The sequence below is a fragment of the Nannobrachium achirus genome (genome assembly GCF_963921795.1).
Source record: "Nannobrachium achirus genome assembly, chromosome: 16".
NCBI classification, from domain to species: Eukaryota; Metazoa; Chordata; class Actinopteri; order Myctophiformes; family Myctophidae; genus Nannobrachium; species Nannobrachium achirus.
In genome coordinates, this window is record NC_137823.1 from 54,277,214 (window position 1) to 54,302,186 (window position 24,973).

Here is a 24,973-nt window from a genome sequence, read left to right on the forward strand (position 1 = left end):
CCTGTCCCGCTTAGCGGAGAGTGTGGTGTGGTAGAGGAGGTCTCCCCAAACACGTGCGCGTGTTCAAAGTGCCGACGCAGCGAGCCGTCTGCTCTCCAGCGCCAACTAGAGTTTGAAAATGTCTGAAAATGTCACTTTTTTGAGCGGGTGGCTGCACTGGAAAGCCATCAAATTTTTATTTTACACCTCTCCCGCTTAGCGGAGAGTGTGGTGTGGTAGAGGAGGTCTCCCCAAACGCGTGCGTGTGTTCAAAGTGCCGACGCAGCGAGCCGTCTGCTCTCCAGCGCCAACTAGAGTTTGAAAATGTCTGAAAAATTTTACTTTTTCTATGTCTAGCCACACTGGAAGGCCATAACATTTTTATTTTACACCTCTCCCGCTTAGCGGAGAGTGTGGTGTGGTAGAGGAGGTCTCCCCAAACGCGTGTGTGTGTTCAAAGTGCCGACGCAGCGAGCCGTCTGCTCTCCAGCGCCAACTAGAGTTTGAAAATGTCTGAAAAATGGTACTTTTTCTATGTCTAGCCACACTGGAAGGCCATCAAAATTTTATTTTACACCTTTCCCGCTTAGCGGAGAGTGTGGTGTGGTAGAGGAGGTCTCCCCAAACGCGTGCGTGTGTTCAAAGTGCCGACGCAGCGAGCCGTCTGCTCTCCAGCGCCAACTAGAGTTTGAAAATGTCTGAAAAATTGTACTTTTTCTATGTCTAGCCACACTGGAAGGCCATCAAATTTTTATTTTACACCTCTCCCGCTTAGCGGAGAGTGTGGTCTGGTAGAGGAGGTCTCCCCGAACGCGTGCGTGTGTTCAAAGTGCCGACGCAGCGAGCCGTCTGCTCTCCAGCGCCAACTAGAGTTTGAAAATGTCTGAAAATGTCACTTTTTGGAGCGGTGGCTGCACTGGAAAGCCATCAAATTTTTATTTTACACCTGTCCCGCTTAGCGGAGAGTGTGGTGTGGTAGAGGAGGTCTCCCCAAACACGTACGTGTGTTCAAAGTGCCGACGCAGCGAGCCGTCTGCTCTCCAGCGCCAACTAGAGTTTGAAAATGTCTGAAAAATTGTACTTTTTCTATGTCTAGCCACACTGGAAGGCCATAACATTTTTATTTTACACCTCTCCCGCTTAGCGGAGAGTGTGGTGTGGTAGAGGAGGTCTCCCCAAACGCGTGCGTGTGTTCAAAGTGCCGACGCAAAGAGCCGTTTACTGTCCAGTGTCCAATTTGTAAAGGCTATGCACTCCAGTGAACAGCATTTATCTATTTAGATATATTTTTTGTTATTAAAACTTTTTTTTACACATAAATTATATTTTTAATGAGCATATAATTTGCAAATTCAACGTTTTTCAATGGAATTAATTACGAGCATTTTATTTTGAAGGCGATTGCTTCAAACCGGAAGTCTTATATTTGCAGCTCTGACACCGGAAGTTCTATATTTGCTCAGTTCACGGACCTGTAGTTTTCCCAGCACAGTGCGTCAGTGCGTCATGTCCTGTGTGTGTGTTGTTGGTTATCATGGCGGTGCTGCTTGAAACAACGCTGGGAGACATCGTCATTGATTTGTTTACAGAAGAAAGGCCTAAAAGTAAGAAGGCATAATTACAATGATTACTATGATGTTGTCAAAATCCAACCAGCTGTATGTTATAATTGATTAATTATGCATTTAGTTGCAGGGTACATTCACTAGTAAGCAGTAAGCACTTGCTGACATGACAGTAGTGCACTGCTGTGCTGGCTAGCTAACGTTAACTCTGCTAGCGAGATTGTTTTTTGCTTTGACCAGAGGTGGAAAAAGTACTCAAATTTCTTATACTTGAGTGAAAGGATCAATACTGCAATGTTATTTCTGTATTCTTTAGAAGTCCTGTATTCAAAATGTACTTGAGTAATTGTACAAAAGTACAATGCGTGTGTATTTAAAGTAACACAAGTTGAAAGTACTCATTAGGCAGAATGTCCCATTTCAAGTTTTCAAATCCTTTGAAAATAGCAGATCTACAAGCTCACAGTGTGTCGCATCGTGACGCTTTGTGAGCTTGTAGATCTGCTATTTTAAATTTTTCAGAAATGTATGTAGGGCTGAAGTGGTTAATGTATATTTTGTAAAAAAAAAAATCAAAATCTACAAAGTAACTAGTAACTATTTTTTTCAAATAATTGTAGTGGATTAAAAGTATAATAGTTGCCTCTGAGATGTAGTGGAGTAGAAGTATTGAATTGGAATTACTCCAGACCAGTTAAGTACAAATACCTCAGAATTGTACAGAAGTACAGTACTACTTAAGTAAATGTACTATATAGTTACTTTACCCTACTGGAAGTCTTTACGTGACTTCTATTGTTATAATAAAACAGCCACACGCCATGTGTGCTTACAGCTTACGTTATGTCTTGCTTATGTTTTGCAGCTTCCCTGAACTTTCTGAAGTTGTGCAAAATAAAATTCTACAACTACTGCCTCATCCACAATGTTCAGGTAAAGATGCTTAAGTTATTGTAGAGTCATGCGGACTAATCCATCGACACCACTTCACTTCTAGAAGCATTTGTCAAATGTGTAACGTTAACTGCAAATCTGTATGCTTGTTAGTACAGCCATGAACCAGCCCACAACAGCCCTGCCAATCGGGCTCAGCCCTATTATAATGATGTATTATATATATATATATATATATATCTCGATGTTATCCATATTGGACTGATAACTGTGTGTTTTTAGCTAGTCACTGTAAAGCAATTGGTGTAATAATCTAATGGTCCCTCCAGAGAGACTTCATTGTACAGACTGGAGACCCCACCGGGACAGGCCGTGGTGGAGAGTCCATCTTTGGGTAAGTTGTTTGTAATGGTCACTGCCATGATAGCCTCGGAAACCCATGCTTTTATATTGGCAATCGGAGAGACTGCCATGCCATCACCTGACACCTGTCTAATAGTGCTGCTGAGTGTTATATGACTCCTAAGGGACATTCTGACATTCATTAAATATTAAATATCCAATTGAATTGAACAAGAATTGCCTGTCAGTAGTAGTGACCATTTTATACATGCATTGAGATTGGTGGTGATCAGTGAGAGTTAGTTTTGAGAGTTTAATGTACTTGGTTATTTAGTTCCTTTTTTTACGAAATAATGGTGATACATTTAAGACTGTGTATTTCCCTGTTCTTTCTGTTACCACTAAGGAAAAGGAAAATACATCCGACCATTACTGTAAAGTAACAAGTTACTTTTAAAAACAACGTTATCCAACACCTCTTGCTTTCATTAGCAAACTATACGGGGACCAGGCCCGCTTCTTCGATGCAGAGAAGGTGCCCCGCATCAAACACAAGAAGAAAGGGATGGTGTCCATGGTGAACAACGGGAGTGATCAACATGGTTCTCAGGTAATCTAAATAATAATAATAATAATAAAGCTTTATTTGTATAGCACCTTTCATGACATGAAATGCAGCTCAAAGTGCTTTACAGAGCAGAAAATGAAGCACAAGTGCTTAACAGAAAAAAAAAATACACATGAATACAATAAAGCAGAAAAAATAAAAACATAAAACATTGAAGAACAATTTCAGAACAGCGTGGATGTCAATAGCATCAAAGAGATTAAAAAATTCAGCTAAAAGCAATAGTAAAAAAATAGGTCTTGAGCTGTGCTTTAAAGCTATCCGCAGAGGCTGCCTGTCTTAGGTGTAGTGGGAGTGTATTCCAAACTGTCGGTCCGTAGAAGCAGAAAGCTGCTTCACCATATTTTTTATATTTCATTTTAGGCACATCGAGTAGGTCAGCACTAGAAGACCTGAGTGGGCGGTTTGGAACGTATCTATGCAGGCAGTCATAGAGGTACGAAGGTGCCAGACCATTTAGAGCTTTATAAACAAGTAAAAGAATTTTAAAATCAATCCTAAAAACAACCGGGAGCCAGTGTAGCGACGCTAAGACTGGAGTAATATGTTCTCTCATCTTAGCTTTAGTTAAAACTCTGGCTGCTGCAAGTTGTAGACTGTCAGTTGTTTTCTTTGGCAGACCAGAGAGAAGTGCGTTGCATAAATAAACATTCTTACCAGTGTGCCTTTGTCAAAAGTAAGGGAGACAATGCTGGTTGGAGCTACTGTTCACAAGTCCTTTATTTATTTGAGAAGCCCCCCCTATTTATGTCCTCTCATTATTAATTGTGATGTCTGATTTCACGTAAGCATACATGATAAGATAAACCTAGGGGTACATTCAGGTGTCACAGCAGCAACAGTAACCATGTTAACCACCTAAACCCTATATATTTTACCATAGTCCCCCAGGGAACTGTACTGGGGGACCCCAATCTATAAGCTCACATCACATTGTGTCCTGAGCTTGCTCTTTTTTGCTTAATGTTTTCAAATGAATAGGGACACTAGGTTTCACATGGTTAAATGTGGTATTTGTCGTCTCTGTAGTTCCTCATCACCAGCGGAGAGAACCTGGATTACCTGGACACGGTCCATACTGTGTTTGGGGAGGTATCAGAAGGCATGGACATCTTGGCCAAGATCAATGAGACCTTTGTTGATAAGGACTTCATACCCTTCCAGGATATCAGGTGGAGTAGAATCAACATTGCAAACCCGGCTTCATTAGATGCTTGTGATATTCTAATGCTTTGTGTTGGAACTATAAACTAAAGGAACATTTTACCTCTTTGCAACCTCATCTCCCTATGTGGGTCCTTACTAATGTTCTGTTCAGATTTGTAATGTCTGTATACTGTGGCTAGTATATAAAACCTTTTTTTTCTCCATTGATGCAACAACTGTGGCTTATATTTGAGCATGCTACTTTTCCAGGAAGAGACAGGCTATAGTTTCCATTAGCTTAATGGAATCTTGAAATGATAACAGTAGAAGGAATTTAACCCCTTGTTTGTGCCAAACCTGCATTGAATGAGATCAGTGGAGCTCCCTCAGGTGTTGTGCCTGACTGTGCGTGTCTCACGTTATTGAAGTAGTTTGCCTGACAGGTACATGGGCACTTGAATATCTTGAAGACAAGGCTCATTGCAAGTTGCTGTACTCTGTCAGGCCTGAGCCACCCCACCCTTGCATAATGAGCAGGGGCTAATACACCTTTGAGTGAATGTCATGTCAGTGGATTCAATTCAATCATAGCTGTAATGTCATTGCAGAATAAACCACACCGTGATCCTGGATGATCCATTCGACGACCCTCCTAACCTGCCAGTGCCTGATCGCTCCCCAGAGCCCACCAAAGAGCAGCTAGATGTGGGTAGCCTTTTATTCAAAGGAAAATGTAGTCTTTTTTTCAACATGATCTTGCATTAGTGAGGACCAATTATATGAAGATGGGAAAGATTAAGTTTTCCCCATGGTTGATGACCAGGTGGCACAGATGGTCAGATATGGTGTAATTCAACAAGAATAAGAAGTTAAGCGCTTCTAAATCATAAAATCTGAATTGCAGGGTGTAATCTGCACTGGCAAAGTCTATTCTTGCCTGAAGCTCAAGTTGCTTTTTATGATTATTATTATAAATAAAATAAAAACACACAGAAACAGGGAAATTCTGCTAATACTGTGTGAACTGGACATACAGCTACACTAAGCACTGCTCCCTCAGCACCACCTGATCTAAGTGCATTTGTGCTACTGTAGTGTTACAGTTTTTTTTGACACAATAAAGTATATAAAAAAAGAAAAGAAAAGTGCATTTGTGCCATGGCTGCTACTACTACACGTGTATTTGTGTTATTTCTGTTGATTTCATAATCAACAAATAACAAAAATATAAAACTTGTCCTATAAACCTCTCTTTGTAATGTATGCAGAGTAAATGTGGATGAGTTAAAGGTTTAAAATGTGAATTCTGGGTGTGCAGAGTGGCCGTATCGGAGCGGATGAAGCCATAGACGACATGGAGGGGAAAGGGGCTGCGGAACTGGATGAGATCCTGAAGGAGAAAGAGGCCAAGACTCAGGCCATTCTGCTGGAGATGGTGAGAGCTACATTGATGGAACACAATGTATTTCTTATCTCATGTGTTTAAAAAAAAACAATGTAGAGATGTATTGAATGAATGTTTTGATCCCACACATTGACATCTTTGATTTCTTTCTTTCTTTCTACAGGTGGGTGACCTTCCTGATGCAGAGGTCAAGCCTCCAGAGAACGTGCTGTTTGTGTGTAAACTGAACCCGGTTACAACGGACGACGACCTGGAAATCATCTTTTCACGCTTTGGAGCCATCAAATGGCAAGCCTCACCTCCTGTTGACTGATTAGCCTGCATAACAATACAATGCATATAAAGTTAGGTTTACATCTTAGGAATTTAGCAGACACTCTTATTATGCACAGTGGCTCTGCAAACATAGAAATCCTTAAAGCTGCAATCTGTAAGATCTTTGTCCTACCGAAAAACAGAACCCAGGTTTCCTGCGTGAGCACCAACATTTCTGCTGTTGAACAAGGATGATTTGGGCTTTGGCTATATTATTCTCTGAGCTTCATGCAATAACTCTGATCAACCAGTAGTGGTCCTACCCCACAGGATCTAAATGTCTCAATAGAGGAGCAGGGAGATCCCCTCCAGCTAACGTAGTTGGAATGGATTGCAGCTTTAAATGACTGACATTAGTAATCAGTCAGCAATACATACTGTAATTTTGTGTATACAGTATACTGTATCTTTTGACATAATGCACATGGTGACCAGGTTTTGGTATTGGCTACATTCTGTCATTTGAACATAACTGATGGGTTTGGCTGTTTTCTTTGTGCAGTTGCGAGATTATCAGAGACTGGAAATCTGGGGAGTCTCTCTGCTATGCTTTCATTGAGTTTGAAAAGGTGAGACGCCTCCTCATTCATGTTTTCAATAACAAAGCATGAGGATGAACTTATGAATCCTCTCCGTTCTCACAGATTCCTCTTTCTATACAGTCTTGTCACAGATACGCTTGAAATGCAAGGACAATCGTAATCTTATTTCTGAGTTTAGTAGAAACAATGCATTGTATTGATGGTTGTACAGCATATTCTCTGTGTATCTTGTCTTCTATTCCAGTGCTTTATGTCTAGTTATGTGTTAAATGCCTGCTTTGTGTGTGCCTTGCTGTGCTAACGGCTTGCATTCTCTATTCTCATTGTTTACTCTTTTATTAGCTTTTAAATGTTTGCATGCATTTATGTTTTAATGGCCATTTTAATAGCTACCCCAGGGGTCAGTGGTTGAAAACGAGCCCTCTAACTAACACTGGCACTTTTAATTTCATGTGCACTGTCCCTGTAAGCTGTACTGTAGTTATCAATGGAAGGCCTGAGCTTGTCACTTTTAAAGTACACAGCTTCCAGTGAGACCAGAGACATTATTATGTCTGCTGTTGCCTGCAAGTTTTTATTTTCCTCCCATGATACATTCTTTCCTCTCCACAGGAGGATGACTGTGAAAAGGCCTACTTCAAAATGGACAATGTGCTTATAGATGATCGCCGCATACACGTGGACTTCAGCCAGTCTGTTGCAAAGATCAAATGGAAAGGAAAAGGTGGTTGCCGTCGGCCAGCTTGCACTTCATATTTTTTAAATATTGATGCTGTCGGGCAGATACCTTTTTGTCCAAAACCGGAACATTTCAGGAAAATGGAAAAAAATATAACCTTCCAATGGATCCAGTATAATTATTTAGTCTCAAGCTTACTGTACTATTATTAGAATACTAACTTGCAGCTGCACAATTGTTAATGGAATTTTAGTACACTTTTCAGAGTTAAGGCCATTCCCACTGAGCAGCACCATAACTATAAAAGTATAGTTTTAAAAAAAAAAGTCAAGTGGATGGCAGCGTTCACACTGAATATAAAAAAAAACTAGAAGCAGTGCTCTTCCGAGCACAGGTCTCCACCAGGCCACACAAATTACCCTGTTATAGCGCCACCATGAGGCTGATTTGAGAAATTTGAAGTGGCATTTCTTCCTCTACCTAGTGGGAACGTGCACGCTCAATTTCATCAAGATTGCACGCTGTGTTCATGATTTGAGGCATTTTGTTCAAAACGGAGCAATCCTGCAAACTTTGGAAGCCAATTGTAGCCAATCAGGATGGAATATGGAAAATCGGACGTATCCATGATGATCACATGACTGTAGAGATACTGTCTACCGATTTGTAGGATTTTTGGACAAAATCTGTAGGAGTAGTGTACAGAAATGTGTTTTGCAAACATCGGCCTCATGGTGGCGCTAGAACAGGGCCATTTGAAAAATGTGGGGCAGAGGTTCTGAATTGGCATCCAGGGAGTGTGTGTGTGCTCAGTTTGGCAGCGATCGGGCCAACGGCGCCGGAGATTAGCTGTACACAAACTCGGAGGACGGACGGATGGACGGACAGGGGCGAAAACATACTCTCCCCCTGCCTTCGGCTGGTGGAGACAAAAATACACAATGGTGTATTAACAGAATCTTTTAACCCCACTTTGAGAACCACTGTCCTAGATTATTTGTAAATTTCACACTGTATTCTCCGGTATCAGAACTCTGCATCGACCGATACGCAAGTTATGAGTATCGGAAACGGTATCAGGAAGGAAATATTGGTATCGGTACATCTCTGTGCTTCTAACCACTTGGCTTCTATCAGGTCGTCAACCCACAGACAAACTTAAACACTTTCAACCGTGTGTCCGTCCCTATTTTGGCAATGTCATCATTATGTTATTTTATTATAACATTTTTAAAGGATGAAAATATTATAGCCTCCTAACGAGCATTAATTACCTTAATGTTATCTTGTGTCCGTTAAACAATGACACTTTGCCTTAACATTTAACTTATCATAGCCCTCTCGTTTCTCAGGTGGAAAATATAGCAAAGATGACTTCAAAGCCTTCGAAAAAGACGTGGACAGCCATTCCAAGTTGGCTCTCAAGGATAAGGTCAAACCCAAACAAGAGTATCCTTATGGTTTCACTTTGGGCACCTCATTTTAGTGAAGATACGCTTGTAAGTTAACAAGATACGTCATCACCTCGCCTCGCCACTTGGTATAAAATGCTACCCTATTAATCCAATTTAAAACACTGGTGATAGCCTACAAGCTGGCCTCGAGTACGGCACCGCCATAAAGTACATGCAGAATATCCAGCCCTGTACCATATATTGCACAAAGATATCTACCAATCTAGAATTGGGTTGTACTTTGAGAGTGGAATATTTAGCAAATACAATTTCCACCCATCTGTGAGTTTTGTCAAAACATTTATAGATCAAAATTTCAATCTTGACTACTACAAATTTCAATCTTGACTACTTCCTTGTCAAACAAAACATTTTACCCATGTCAGTCTATCTCCCTATCTTGCACCTGTATGAGTGTGACAAATTATCCTTGATTCTCCCAACAGAGCTATGATTCATTATGATAGACACTAGAGGGCAGTGCTGCACATGCTGACTGAACCAAACATGGCTGTCATGCATTACAAACAATCAATCTCTTTCAATTTAAACAATACACTAACTTTACTAACAATACACTAACATTACTAACTCTAACACCAAGCTTGTAGCTTGGTGTTGGATGCAGAACTGGAATGCACCGCTCAAAAGTGCAGTTAGATGTTATTACCATTATAGGGCATTGTACAATTAGACCAACATTTTCTGTCTGCGTTAGTGTTAGCAGGAACAGCCTCCTTTTACTGGCTGGAGATAATACTCCTTCCTTTATGCAAATCTTTAGCAATGACTTCTAAACCTAAAGAGATGCTAGGAATGTTGATCTGCATTGCTTTATTCTTGTTGCAGAATTAGAGTCAACTGTATTGTCACATCACAGGTATACAGGTGTAAAGAAATGGGTGAAATACTTTTTTGTGTAAACTTTGTCTAATGACATTAGACATTAAGGTGCAAAGGACGTGACACTTGCTTTGGCAATGTAAAGGTATGTTTTCTCATGCCAATAAAGCTCCTTTGAATTGTATTGAAATTGACAAGCGGTGGGCAAGAGTTCAACTTGTTCAGTCTGAAGTTAGCACACTAATGTTGTGGCCTTTTTGACAAAATGTTCATGGCTCTTTCTCTAGCCTTCTGGACGACACTTTGGATAAGATAAACAGTAAATTGTGATGTCTACTCTGGCCGCCTGCGTTTTGGGTTGGGACATGCTGCCTTAGTAGATGTCTCGTGGAACTTCCTTCCTCTTTTGTCCCATAAACAAAGCTCACCATGTCATAACAAGTCCTCATTTGTCCATTTGTAACCCAGTGAGTGTGCAAATGTTGTGTACACACGCTTCAGAGCTAAATGAACCTTTTACTTCCTGGAGTTTTCCTTAAGCTTCCCGCAAGCTCCAAGTATGACCTGGTTTTAGACGAGGAGGAGGAAGCAAGCAGCCACCGCCACCCTGAGAAGAAACACAAAGATAAGAAGCACCATCACCACTCAGATCACCACTCCGATGATGAGGAAAGTAGGAAGCCTAAAAAATCCAAGGTACACACACGGTAAAACCCTGAGAATGAATTTAACCACATGAACACTAGTGTCCATATTCTGGGGCAAACAATTGGCAAAAATAGCAGATCGAGAAGCTCGCAATGCATTTTGTTGATGCATCCTAAGCTTGTCGATCAGCTTTTTTCAGCAAAGAGATTTGATGTAGATGGGGGTGAGATGGGGGAGCAGACGAAGTAGAGAGCCCTGGGGTCAACTAGGTATTGATCATTTAAATTCAGGGTTTAACATTCTGTGTCGCCTCTTATTTACAGTGCAAATGTGACAGCTTCAGTGTTGAACATTCAGTTCCCAATGCACTCCCCTCCCCACCCCCCACCCCACAATTAGCAGAGACTAGTAGCCCAACATCATCTAAAATAATAAGAAAGGATGAGGATGTAGCCTCCTTATTTATTCCTCCCGACCAAGAAATTAACTTGCTGTTACCGTGTATTCCCATATTCAACCCCCCCTCTCTGCAAATCTGGTTTATTGGCTAAGTTCACAAACTGACAACTGAATGAAATAAATCATACAAGAACAATGTAAATAGCTCAAAAGTAACATTCGTTGTTTTTTTCCAAATTCAATGCTAAATGCCACTTTCAACGCCACTTTCACTTTCAATTATTCAACTCTTAATTACACCTGAAAACATCTGTAATCAACTGCAATCAACTAATCAAGGGCTTAAATAGTTGCATCAGATGTGTAATCTAGCCAGACTAGAAGTTTGTTGACTTGTTGACTGGGATTAGGGAAGTTAAAAACATGGCTAAATCTAAGGAATGTTCAGAAAAGTTCAGAGAAGAGATTATTGCTTTGTAAAAATAAGGAAAATGATATAAAACAATTGCAAAGACACTGAATGTTCCAAAAAGCACAGTTTTGAGCATAGTTGACAAGTTCTAAGGAACAGTGGTTACACTAATGAACAAATTTGTCAGAGGGTGTTGAATAATTTCAAGCACAACTGTAAAGGCCAGGCACTTTCATTTACATAAATAAATGGCCACTTCAAGGAAGGCATGTTTGGTTGGATGGGTTTGTAGTTGGAAACTGCTTGTTGGGTCACAAGTTGACAGGTCTTCTAATATAACTCGGTGGTTCCAAACCTTTTCTGGTCATGAACCCCCTAAATAATCTCCTGTTCCAGGTGACTCCTGTTGTTATTGTTAGACAAACTGCCAAGTCAGGGCAAGATTTGCCAGTTTCACAACACCAGTTTTACAACTGCATTAAACCAGAATTGCATGAGTAAGCAATGAGTCGTGCCAGCCAGCCAGCCCGCCCGCCCGCCCGTCCGGGAATAGCATTATCTACATTATGTCAACATCATGAGTGCCGGGTATTTCTAAAGCATGTGTTTTTTACAAGGTCATAGAAGTTAGAACTTGTTCAGGCTGCGTTCCTCATCATCGCTGCCATCATCTTGTCTCATTTGTAAAGCCCGACCGATTTTTGGGTCCAATCCTCATTTTGGAGAGTCCGGACCAAGAGCACATGTTACCCATGTTTTGACTGATCATTTTGTAAAACAAAGAATATTAATTAGATTTTTTTACCAAAATAGAGACACTAGGATGAAAGTGCTAACACATCGGCAGCATAATTGCAGAATGCAAATATTGATTACAAATTGGAAATACTCAATTACTATACTTGAGTATTTGCCTTTTTTGATACTTCATACTTCTACTCCACTACAATTAATTGACGGCTTTAGTTATACATTACTTTGCAGATTTAGACTACTACTACTGTGTCAATACTTTTACTCGTACAATTTTTAATTGAGGCGAACCGAGTATTCTTATACTAGTTCTTCTTCCACCACTGATCATTTGTCTCCTCTCTGGCTCTGAACAGGAGAGCGAGGAGAGCAAGCGAGAGAGAAAGGCAGAGAAACGCCAGCGCTCCCGTTCGCGGTCTCGTTCCAGAGAGCGGGACGGACACCACAAGCACGGCAAGTCTCGGGAGAAGCACCGACAGGAGGGACGCGACAAGGGCCACGGCCGTAAGGACAGGAGCCGCAGCAGATCACCCAAGAAGTCCAAAGACAAAGAGAGGAGCAGACACCGTTGAGCTGAGCAGAGCAGTGGTTCTCAAGCATTTTTCATGTCAAGGACCCCTCCCCAAATCTATATGTATTTGGCCATGAACCCTGTTTAAAAAGATCCTGTGCCCCCCATAAGAGAACATTTGTCAGGATTTATCAAAATGTTTCAAAAATGTCCGATCTACAAGCTCTTACATTGGCTATTTTTGAATTTCTGAAAAAATAAATGAGGGTTAAAAGATCAAGTGTTCATTTTCCCGGGGACCCCCTGGAATCCCCTCAAGGACCCTACTTTGAGAACCAGCGGAATTGAGAGCAAGAGTGTGAGTGTGTGAGACAATTACTTCCAAGAGGTTAGCATTTCAGTGAGCGTGTGTGTGTGTGTGTGTGTGTTTCATTCTTACTGTCCTGGCTCTGTGAGAGATCCTATGGAATAGCCCACTTCCACTCATACTGTCTGTAGTGTACAGTATGTACGCTCAAAGCATAAATGCTTGTCATGTCTGTCATTTATTCACTACACTGAACCGCGAGGCCTCTTCATCATGAATTACACTATGCGGCAACTCATCATGCTGAATTACTGGACTTCTTAGAGCACACCTCAATACTAATGGGATTCCTTTGTTTTCTCTTCCCACCAGTACCTTATCATATTGTGGTTGAAATACAATAAAGGTGGCTGTTTAACTGTATTGATGATACGAACCAAAACCTTTTCCCTGTATGTACATAAAGCAATATGGCAAGTAAAACAGGAAGAAATACAGTATCAGCCACAAGTTCCAAATGTCAAGACAAAAACATTGAGTTAAGTAATGAGTCTGACACCATCAATGTCTCCATTTATCATTATAATTTACAAACATAAAATGTTGTTTTTAATTCCTTGATAAAAAATTAGTTTTGCAACCCCCCTCCCACCAGCTCAGGAGTTCAGGAGGTTACCTGTCTTTTTGTATCTGACTTTTCAACTGTAGATTTACAAGTCTTTTTGTAAATTGTACTCAGAATAAACGTGGGCATGGAAAAAGTTGCATATGGTGTCTCTACTCACTTGTGTGAAGGGAATTCTCTGGGTCTCCCCTCCGCCCACCCAAGTCAGATGTGCAATTTTGAGACAGTAGACTAAAGGGCAGCCCCATGATTGTAAATATAGATGCATCCTCTTATTTGTCTCCAGTGGCTTGTTAACCAAATGAACCCTGGTGTCCCTATTTTGGGCATGTCATTATCACCATACGGTATCTCACTACATGTCACATGTGCTTGTGTTTCCCCCACTTAAAATGTCTTTGGACAAAAATGCCCACAGTACATACAAATTAAATTATTGAGCAGTATAATCACATTTATGTGATTTTGTTCAAAGTTGCTTATGGCCGACAGGATTGAACAGAGGTTCAAATGATATGTTTAGTGAATGATGAACCATTTTATTTAAAATCTGAAATCTTGCCACATCTTATTAGTGCAGTGTTTATAGTTCATTAGTCAGATTCCATAGAAGCCAGAATGTCTTCTATGGAAGCATGTTGCACAGGCAGCGAAAATAGCCTGTCTACAAACTCTCAATGCGTCTGCAACGCGTCTGATAGGCTATTTTCGGTTATTATTTTAAGATTGGAGCATTTGAAGTTGTCAAACTAGCAATATGTTTAGAAGCATCTTCCATAAAACCATAATGGTCTTGGATATATCATACAAAGGTTAAAGCCTCAATCTGTCATTTCTTCACCCGTTTGGCAGAATGTAGATCACAAACAATATTACTGAAACAGAATTTTACATATTGTACTAATTGTTTGTGTGTGTGTGGGGGGGGGCCTCCTTTTGACAAATCACACATTTTTTCAGTCGTGAGATTTTGTTTTTTCTTTAATCCATGCTTGATGCTGGGGTTCCGGGTTGCATGGAACTACTGTACATAAGCGGTTACTGAGTGGGTAGAAGTTAAAAATATTAAAATGTTAAAGGTGACAGAAGAGATCACGATGGAAAATGGGTGTATCACATAAAGCCTACAGGCCCAGAACCACCCCCAGAGACTTCCCCTGCAGCCCACACATTCAGTATCAGACAGCCAGAATATTATAGAAAACATCAAAGCAATAGCAGGTGACAAAGAAAGAACATTTTGTGTGTATATATAAAATGTTCTTTCTTTGTCACCTGCTATTGCTTTGACGTTTTCTATAATATTCTGGCTGTCTGATACTGAATATGTGGGCTGCAAGGGAAGTCTCTGGGGGTGGTTCAAGGCCTGTAGGCTTTATGTGATACACCCATTTTCCATTGTGATCTCTTCTGTCCCCTTTGGTGAACCCTAACCCTAACCTCAGTAAAACTATGCCTAAACCTAACCCTAAAACCTAACTAAATTCAGACTAATGAGATGTAGGACTAATGAGATGTAGGACTAATGAGATTTCAGACTTATGGGCAGTCCCCATACACACAGCAGCTCCACGTCTTATTACAATGGGTGTATAACAGGTAATATAGGTATATTATCCAGGGTTCCCACGGTCATGAAATTCCTGGAAATATTTTGAAATTAGAAAAATATTTTTCCAGTACTGGAGAAGTTTTGGAATTTATCAAGGGTCCTGGAAGGTCCTGGAAAAAATAGCTATGCATTGTCTTTGGTTATTGATTTTGTTAATACCTCTGAAATGACAAATTAAACATGGAACAAATTGTCAAATATTAGAGGCAGAAATTGTGAAAATAGCCGATCTACATGCTCACAACGCCTCGCAACGCGAACGCATCGCAACACGAGGCGTTGTGAGCATGTAGATCTGCTATTTTCACAATAGAACCGTGTTATACAAAATTTCTCAACTCTTAGTGCTCGTCAGGGTGCCGGGTCCCCAGTTAAAACATTGGTTGTGGTTGAGAACCACGTCTGTCACCAGCCATGTCTACCTGTCTTTGGGCATTGCGTATAGGAGTAAGCAACCTGTTATTGAGCTGAATTATTGTTATATACCGTAATTGCCGGACTATTAGCCGCAGCTTTTTTCCCATGTTTTGCACCCTGCGGCTTATACAATGGTGTGGCTTATATAAAGATTTTTACAGCTAACAGCCTCCAGGGGCGCTCTAGCGGGAAGCAGGAACTACACCTGCGGCTTATAGTCCGGTGCGGCTTATATATGTAAACATTTGTTTTTTGTTCTAAATTTAGCTGGTACGGCTTATATTCAGGTGCGGCTTATAGTCCAGCAATTACGGTAGTCCTGGAAATTGGGTTAAATATTCTCGAAAAGTTTGGGGAATTAATTGGTAAAAATGTGTGGGAACCCTGTTAGTTACTTTACCCCACTAGTAGGCCTAGTCTTACAGTATCTATCGCCATCTGTATCTGTCATGTGTGTCATACTGCGGTCGTGTGGTGCTGCAATGACAGCTGAATCCTGTCATACATTTGGCCAACTTGGTTAATGACATGGTATCAAATGTCTGAAGGTGAAACACGATACATAAATGTCAAGTAAAGACAACATTCCACTGTCAAGACTGTTGTGGTGACAGTCAGTCGGTGTTCTTACACAGGTCTGGCAAGTCTGGGAAAAGTACAGAAAAAATAAATGTCATCATTTCCAGGTGTGAAAGAGCTTAAGGGCACGGTCGGTCACAGCAGACAGACTATGGCTGCCAGCTGGTAAACTCAGGTTGTTTGTGGCAGGGGCGTCACACCAAATTCTGGGCCCTGGGTACAAGGATTCACTGCGGGCCCCCCACCATGAATGTTAACTATTGGAAAAACAGCAGATATACAAGCTCACAGCGCGGCACCGAGTGCCGCGCTGCGAGCTTGTAGATCTGCTATTTTTGAAAAATCGTGAAAATGTGTGCCAAGAAAACCTATGTTTTCATGTCAGTGATGCTCAAACTTTTTCATGTGAAGGACCCCCCCATCTCAAAATATTTAGTTCCAGGGACCCCCCAGAAGCAAACTTTGAGTTACAAATGTTCACTTAAAAAATACATATATTCAAAGATTTGCGCACATTTTCACGACTTTTCGAAAATAGCAGATCTACAAGCTCGCAGCGCGGCACTGCTCGGTGCCGCGCTGTGAGCTTGTATATCTGCTATTTTTCAATAGCTAAAGTTACTAGGGCCCCTCCACCTTGGGCCCTAGTAACTCAGTCCCACTTTCCTACCCCTTGTGACGCCCCTGGTTTGTGGCCAACTGTCTTCCAGCCAGTGCATTCTATAAAACATACGGTAGTATCTTGAAGCTCATTATGTCCCAATCACCAGTGATGCACCTGTCACACACTTTCAGTTTCAGGGCCCTCCATAGCCATTTCACAATGCATTGTGAGCTTGTAGATCTGCTATTTTGATTTTAATGCATTTTGAACTTGTGAAATGTGACATTCTGCACAATGATACTTTTTTCCCCCCATCATTATTCCATTATGCCTCAATAAAACTTAGGCCTACCTTCTGGACATGAACTGGAAATCAGAATATATAATAATATATCACAGTATTAGCATGGCTCCTACATTTACACTCATATAGGGAGGTTAAGATAACCTATTACCAGGGCCCAATGTTTTAGAACCACATCATACTTCACCTGGAGCTTAGCAGCAACATAGTATGCAACAGTATTCAACAGCCTCTTGTGCCATTGATTAGTTGTAGATGGTAGAGGTCGCAACCAGGATAGGGTGATAATTGTTCTTGCTATCAGTAAGGGAATATAATCAAATGTAAACCACTTGTTTATTAGTCAACCCCTCCGGAACCACTCCAATAAGTAAGCCATTTACCATGAGAGGGAGTGGGTTGTTGGCTGATTTACCACTGTTTCAGGGTTGTGGCACAAGGCGAAGCCGAGTGCCAAACTCACAACCTCAAATGGTAAATTGCTTTTCTACCACTTTTACCATATAAATGAAAGAAAACACAGTTGTAACTTGCAAGGATCTTTAGTTACAATCATTAATTGTTTCAGTGGGCGGGGTCCACCATGAGCCAACTCAAGGTTGTTGACTGATTTACCACTGTTTTAAGCCAATCAGAATCCAGTATTTGAACACGTGACTTTTGGGTGTTTACTTTTATTTTTGATAATTTTACTGAAGTTAATTTTGAATAGTGGAATTCTATTTTGCAGTATTGACATACTGTACTATTGACATATATTTTTTTTAAGTAAAACACGAGAGTACTTCTTCCATCACTGAAGGTAAATCAGAGTGATATGTCAGAGTGATAGGTGTCTTGTTGTCAGGCACATTGCTCAGTCACATACGGTAGGATACAGACAGTGTGTGTTCCTTGTTTTGGTTTCACCAACATGATTTGTGGTCAAAACTCCTACAGTACATGACAAAGCTGTGGCATAGGTCAACATGGACAACAACAATCTCTAGAAGAAGAAGAAGAATACTGCCCACTCATCTTTGCCATGTTACGAGATAAGGGGGTACCAAGTCCTAAACCACTGCCAAAAGTATATTAAAACAACTGAGCAAAAATGGGAAATGGATAGTAAAAAGAGGAACTGATGACATACTGTATTATGACATCTATAAAAATAGAAGAAACTAAAACATCTCGGTCAAACCATGAACTACATGGAACCATTTAAAAATGTTACTTGAAAGATGCGTCCAGAACCTCAACAAACACTCAAAAAATACTTTCTTGCAGCCATTCGGTCTCAAGGGAAGATTTACTTTTTTTGATGGGTTTGTGTAATCCTACTGTATATCTTGACTTAATAGGATAAAGGACAAATGTCATTGCTTTGGCATAACAATCTATCTGAGCTATTCTCTATGACAGAAATGTCACATGACATTGTACCCATGACATACCCAAGGCTGTCCCCCTGGCCACAGGTTGTTTTGCTGGAATATACAGAGCCTGGGCCAAGCCTAGGTGATGGTCTAGCTCTCACTGTATCTCAACAAGTCCAGACTACCCCATGTAGGAAAGTCACGGGACAATCACGCAGCAACATGTAACTGTATCATCCTTCATTATTATTTGCGCTGCTTCTTCCCCATTTCATGAAAATAGATACGGTTTTAGGAACTGAAAGAACAGCATAATGCGTAATACAATAAAAGTAGTTTATTTACTTAACATGCACTGGCTGTACATCAAGAATTGTCTCTGCGTTTTGGGAAAACAGTCAGTTCTTTTTGGGTCAAATGTAAAATTGAAGAGGTAGCCTGGATTCAGAATAGTGGTAGGGGAGTCAGGGGACACCATTTTAGTTAAAAATGAAATTACTTACTTGAGTTGTATTTTAGATAATAAATTATCTGGAGAAGTTATGTCTCTAAGAGTTATCTTAGAGTTAAGGTCCACCAAAAGGGTAAAATCTTTAGCCAGAATATTAACATTTATAGATAAAAGTGCAATGAAAGTTTTGGCAGCGGCACTCATTCAGTGTCATTTTGATTATGCATGCACAATCACATCATGGAACAATTCCAATGGTATCCCGATGATCCTAAATAATAAATTGCAGACCTCCCAAAATAAACTATTTTAGGGTTGGAACCAACAGATTTATTTGGTTCCATTTGTACACTGTCAGAGTTACATACTTGTATGGGTCAATTTAGACCCCCCTAAAGCAACCCACAGATCCCTGGAATCCACTTTGAGAACCACTGACAAGTGCGAAGAATTGTCACAAAGATATTTGTGGCAATAAATAATACTTAACTCCATAGGATTTATAACTATAAAATCACAACACATGCTGCAAGCTTTTAGATCTGCAATCAGCAGTTGTTGAGAATGGGAAGAGAGCCTCTTGTTTGCTTTCTCCTTTAGAGCAAAGAGATCTGAACCAACAGCCATGATACAAGCCCATATGGCTCTAAGTCTTAGCTAACATCTGATGTGTATTGTGTACAATCCTGCAATGTACAGCTTGTCCTATGAGCTACAGTAAGCTGCATGTTGTTTACATCATACATGTTACAGCACTGTGCTTCTATATCTAAATTAAAATCATTGTTGTCACATCATTGTTTCTTTCCTCCACTTCCCTGTCACTCTACAAACCAAGTTCTTTCTACTGGGCCACAAATGCATTGTGCAACCACGCAATGAGTCACTGTTATCGTTTAAAACAAACACAATTAGTTTATCTTCTTTCAAGTGAGGACAATACAGGCGTTCGTTATGTAAGCCTAATTCTTACAGATGATGTAAAGGCGGAGTCGTGGTGAGTCGAGATGAGGTGGTAGGCGTGTTTTTATATTTATTACTGATTCTGAAACCTATTAATTTTGTCTGAAGCTTCTTTCACTCTCGCCAATATAACAATGGGTTGGGTATCCAAATCATTTCCTGCGTGTAACTCAACTCTAAACTTACATAATGGTTTCTTTAACTGCCAGCAGAAACCGCAAGTAGGTCAAAATCCTATGATACCAAGTAATTTGTCAGTCACCAATATCCAGGGGCGTCACTAGGGGGGGAAAAGGGGGACTGAGTTACTAGGGCCCAAGGTGGAGGGGCCTTAATTATTTTATACTTTAGCTACTGAAAAATAGCAGATCTACAAGCTCACAGCGCCGTGCTGCGAGCTTGTAGATCTGCTATTTTTGAGAAGTAGTGAAAATGTGTGCAAATCTTTGAATATATGTATTTTTTAAGAATATATTTATATTTTTTAGCTTTCATAGCACGACCAGCAGGCTGACTTAGATGGTGTAAAACACATTTCTGCCTATTATTCCTTCAGATTTGATCAAAACATCACGCAAATCAGTACACAGTATCTCCATAGTCATGTGATGAAGACGCACCTGTCCGATATTTCAGATTCCATCCTAATTGCCTAGCATTGGCTTCCAAAGTTGCAGGATTGGTCCATTTTGAACAAAATTACTTAAATCATGAATGCAGCTTGTGATTTCAGAGGAATTCTGCACGCACATTGCCTCTAGGTCAAGGAACAAATGCCACTCTTTTCACATTGACCTGTTATAGTGCCACCAGCAGGTTGACTTTTGCCACACTCATTTTTGGAACCAAACTCCTCATATTATGCATGCAGCCTCAGATTGCCGCTAATGGCCGAAAGAAGACATGGCACCCTTTTCACATTGGCCTATTATAGCGCCACCAGGAGGCCACAATAACATACTTAACCTGGTGGAAACCTGTGCTCGGAAGAGCACAGGTTTCCGCCACCTACCCAGAATCCCTTGCTCAGCACCTGGCTCGGTACATGAGAGAACCCACCTTTGTCAGACTCAACCCCAGTGACCCTGGACTCAAAGGTTTGACGCAGTATTACAAGCTGGTGCAGTCTCATGGTCTACCTCATAAAGTACTGTATTCGAAGAGTCTAGTTTCTAATAAATTAGGCTTAATTGATTTAAACTAGCAGATCTACAAGCAAACACGTGTTGTGATTTCAAATGTCTCTAAATCCTATGGTCCATGAGACCCTGACCCACATTGAGACTGGCAGGCTCCAGTAATATTAATGCGCAGGCGTTGATAGGTGAGCAAGTTATACTGGACCACACTGGACACATACAGCATTGCTCTAGCAGCACGTGAATACATTATAGGGTACTAGGATACCCTCCTAATAATTGGCTTTCCATTGTAAATCTCTTTCATTGTCTCTTTTCCTGCAAGATGTTTTTAAGCCTGTTAAAATATCATGAGAAATAACACCCAGGCTACAGCAGGTTACTAACAAAACGATAAGCAGTATCAAATTACCTCAAAGCATTTAATAGCAACTAAATAGCCTAGTTGCTATTAACCACCCCGTCTGCCCGTCCCACATTGTCCCACACAAACAATACTTCTGTCCCTCAAATGAACAGTTTGGATCTGGTCACCCTACCTATGGAGCCAAGTATTTAATTAAATCTTTCCGATGCCTTTGTGGTACAAAAAGTAAACAGAAGTTTGCAGGTTCAACATTTTCCATGTTTGTACCTGGCTCTTGTTTTTCAAATTTGTAATTGTATATTAGTGTTTGTCTTTAAATGTTTCGATGAATTGAATACACAGAACCCCAATGGAAACAATTCATAGTGCTTTCTTGGATTTATCCTTTTAGCATCCTTTTGTATGGAACTGTACCTCTGTTCTCTGACAACAGGTAGCCTATATTGCTTAACTTGCATAAATATGCAAAATAAACAGTCTACATTTCCCAAAAGGAAATGCAAGTGAATTTAATTCTGTCTGATCAGAAGCAGGGATAAAACATAGTCCGATAAAAAATAATGATCAGAAAGGGAATGTCAAAAGCAGAGGCATGGCATATACAAGCTCACTGCGAGCTTGTAGATCTGCTATTTTTGAAAAGTCGTGAAAATTTGTGCAAATCTTTGAATATATGTATTTTTTAAGCGAACATTAATAACTCAAATTTTGCTTCTGGGGGGTCCCTGGAACTAAATATTTTGAGATATGGGGTCCGTGGCCAAATACATATAATTTTGGGGGTCCTTCACATGAAAAGGTTTGAGCACCACTGACATAGAAACAATTTTTTTTTTTTTTTTCAAAAACCTTAGAAGGATTTGAAAATATTCAAAGATTTGCACAAACTTTCACAATTTAAAAAAAATAGCAGATCTACAAGCTCACAGCGCGGCACTTGGTGCCGCACTGTGAGCTTGTATATCTGCTATTTTTCAATAGTTAAAGTAACCAGGGCCCAGAATTTGGTGTGACACCCCTGATGAAGCTCCTTTGAGTAAAAATAACTTCTAAAACTGCAAAATAACTTCCTCAGGACGAGTTCAGAACAGGGCAACAGATTGCTTCTGTTGCCCAGAATACAAGAGTGAACAACAAATTGGGCAAACAAGGAAATAACTGCTGGTACATGCCAAACCTTTCCCTCACTGTCTGACAACTAAGCCTAATCCATCCTACATCTTTGCTAAAGCCTTCTTGCAACACCAAAAGCAAATATTCTTCTTGCAAGTCACTCAGTTCCCATGCAGAGACTGAATGGCAGGCTGGTGGGAAATCTTAAACAACCTTCCCCTATTCCAGTAGCAGTTCTATACATGATAATACATTTATAACACTCGTTATAAATGTTTATAATGTATAACAACTTCATAATAACGGTGCCCCATAGGTTGAACTCCCATTGGGTCGAACAGCGTCGGCAGGTTAGATACTCACCACCGTCGGCAGGTTCGATAATCACCCGCGTCACGGTTACTGAGGCTAGGGTTAGGTTTTGGTGGTCGGACCAAAGGGTGTTCGACCTAAGGACATGTTACCATTATAATGTGCTTATTATAGCCTACATGATTATAAATGTATAACTAGTGTTCTTAATGCCTGATAAGTACATTATAATGCATTATAAATCTGACGATAATGCATAAAAGTGATTATAATGCGTTACAGACCTGATCTTAAAGTAAAGTAAAGTACACATTGAAGGGTCCTTCCCACCGGGCAAGATAAAGATAAAGATACAAAATATATTTCTCGATTGAAGTGGATGGGAGTGGATGGCAGCGTCCCCTGTGGATACTACCATCCACTTCAATTGAGAACTTTATCTTGCCTGGTAGGAATGACCCTTACCCCTGGCGTCAAAAATAGCAAAAATAGCAGATCTACAAGTTCACAACACATTGCATCAGTGGTCAAGAAATACCCCTTCTCCCCTCTATTTTATAAAAGAAATCTGAACTCTGGGGGCACACGTCAGGACTGGAGATTCTGAAAAGGACAAGCTGAACAAGCAGGTGAAAAAGGTACCAGCTCAGTCGTAGGGGTGCATGGCCACTGACACCTCGGAGACGGTGGTGCAGACTGAGAGGCAACCCAGGAATGAACTTGAGGCGATCCTGTGTAATGAGGTAATGAGGTCACTGAAGATGAGTGTCAGACTTAATCCCTCCCAGGAGACACTGTTCCCTTTGTGCCAACAGCCACCATTCTTTACCACATCTTTGTTCAAGATAGTAGCTGCTTTATTACATGTCTTTTGTTTATCTGTTTTGAGTTTTCTTTTTGAGTAGTTTTGTTTTTGAGTGTTTTCTGTCTTCTGGTTCGTGTATTTTGATGTTGCTGAGTGTGAATGACTCCACACCTGTTGAGTTGTTGTGTTCGGTGTTGTTGTCTCGGCTACAGTGAAAATGAGGGCCTGCCCCTCAACTGTATTTCCGAGCACAAAAACAAAGGTTATGATGATGATTATGTATAATTCACGCTGCTTGTCTTTTTGTGTTTTACTTAACACAAGCAGAACAAACACAAACTAATTGTATTCCTGTTTGCACTGCATGCATGTTGTGTGCGCCATGTTAGTTATATCATCGTTGTATGATTTGTTGCATTGAATTTCTTCCCAGAGGATTGATAACGTTTCTGTCCTATGCTATGAAAACACTTGACACACACCCTCGGGTCGTTTCTCGGTGCTGCCTACCTCTAACTCTGCTTCGATTACATAAGATTACATAAGATTGCATAAAATACTATTATGGAATGTTCATCTGAATACAAATGACTCCAAAAAGTATTTTTGTAAGCATATACAGTACAACACACTGACAGGTAATTTACTGTTCAGTATCATTTCCGGCAAGGGAACCTTGCCAAAAAGTCAAGACGTTCTCTACTACTGAAAATATGAATGCTTTTGTCTCTTTGTCGTTGAGCTGTTATTTAAGCCCTTGGCGAGGTTCATAATCTATCTCACTATCTATCAACAAACTTCTCAAGGTTACCTTTTGTCCCCACAAATAACTGTCTATCACTGTGGCTCTGTGTTTTATCAGTGTGCAAATAAGTGAAACTAAACCAAACCAAATCTGTAACTGTAAGGTGCAGCGCTGTAACTCCACACCAGGAAGAGGCAGAGCAAGGGGAGTAGGGCAACAGGACAAAACCCCTCTGGGCTCCCATATAAACTTTTAGGTGTCTGCAGCTGCTGCAATTCCTGAGGAGGAAGTAAATTACAGTTCACACAGCTTTCTCTCTTCCTTGCTGGCCTGAGCAAACCTTTCTCAAAAAGCAAGCACTCACTTCCTCTTATGAGTAATAATAAGAGACGCTGGCTGCACACAGGCTGGGTTTGTCTGCCAAAGGAGGCTGACTGACTGAGAGACAGCAGAGCAGCAGAGACTTCTTCATACACTCCCATCTGCCGGTCGGAGTGACAGACCGAGGGCGCCTCACACAGCAAGAGGCATTTACCAAGACTAGCGCTCCCGAGTTACTGCTCGTTCAAAGTGTAAGTACAAGGAGAAACTGCACCAGTGGTCACCTGATATTCTGCACTGGGTTCTGTCTGTGCAGAAGAAACAAAGGCTATTGATTTTCGTTGTGATTTGTAGTGTGTGACAGTAGTTGCATGTAGTTTGTCTTGATAAGTGTTTTGTCATGTGTTATCCACAGTAGTAGTAGTTGACAAAGGCA

The 24,973-nt window shown here is 40.7% G+C and overlaps 2 protein-coding genes across 2 annotated transcripts in view; one reads left to right on the top strand and one right to left on the bottom strand.

Annotated features, from left to right (window-relative positions):
• Positions 1-24,973, bottom strand: part of tab2 (TGF-beta activated kinase 1 (MAP3K7) binding protein 2) — a 118,420-nt gene that overhangs the window by 5,619 nt on the left and 87,828 nt on the right. The window lies entirely within an intron of this gene.
• ppil4 (peptidylprolyl isomerase (cyclophilin)-like 4) lies at positions 1,510-13,566 on the top strand. The gene is made up of 13 exons (XM_080743962.1): positions 1,510-1,583; positions 2,410-2,477; positions 2,768-2,832; positions 3,273-3,390; positions 4,438-4,580; positions 5,163-5,259; positions 5,873-5,989; positions 6,123-6,247; positions 6,777-6,843; positions 7,429-7,540; positions 8,848-8,944; positions 10,344-10,488; positions 12,361-13,566. Exons 1-13 carry the CDS (start codon positions 1,514-1,516, stop codon positions 12,574-12,576), a joined length of 1,440 nt encoding a protein of 479 aa, XP_080600088.1. The 5' UTR covers positions 1,510-1,513; the 3' UTR covers positions 12,577-13,566.

Coding starts and splice junctions, on each gene's coding strand:
- ppil4 (XM_080743962.1), top strand. CDS start 1,514: ATGGCGGTGCTGCTTGAAACAACGCTGGGAGACATCGTCATTGATTTG. Junction 2,833..3,272: donor GGTGGAGAGTCCATCTTTGG/GTAAGTTGTTTG, acceptor TGCTTTCATTAG/CAAACTATACGGGGACCAGG. Junction 7,541..8,847: donor GATCAAATGGAAAGGAAAAG/GTGGTTGCCGTC, acceptor CTCGTTTCTCAG/GTGGAAAATATAGCAAAGAT.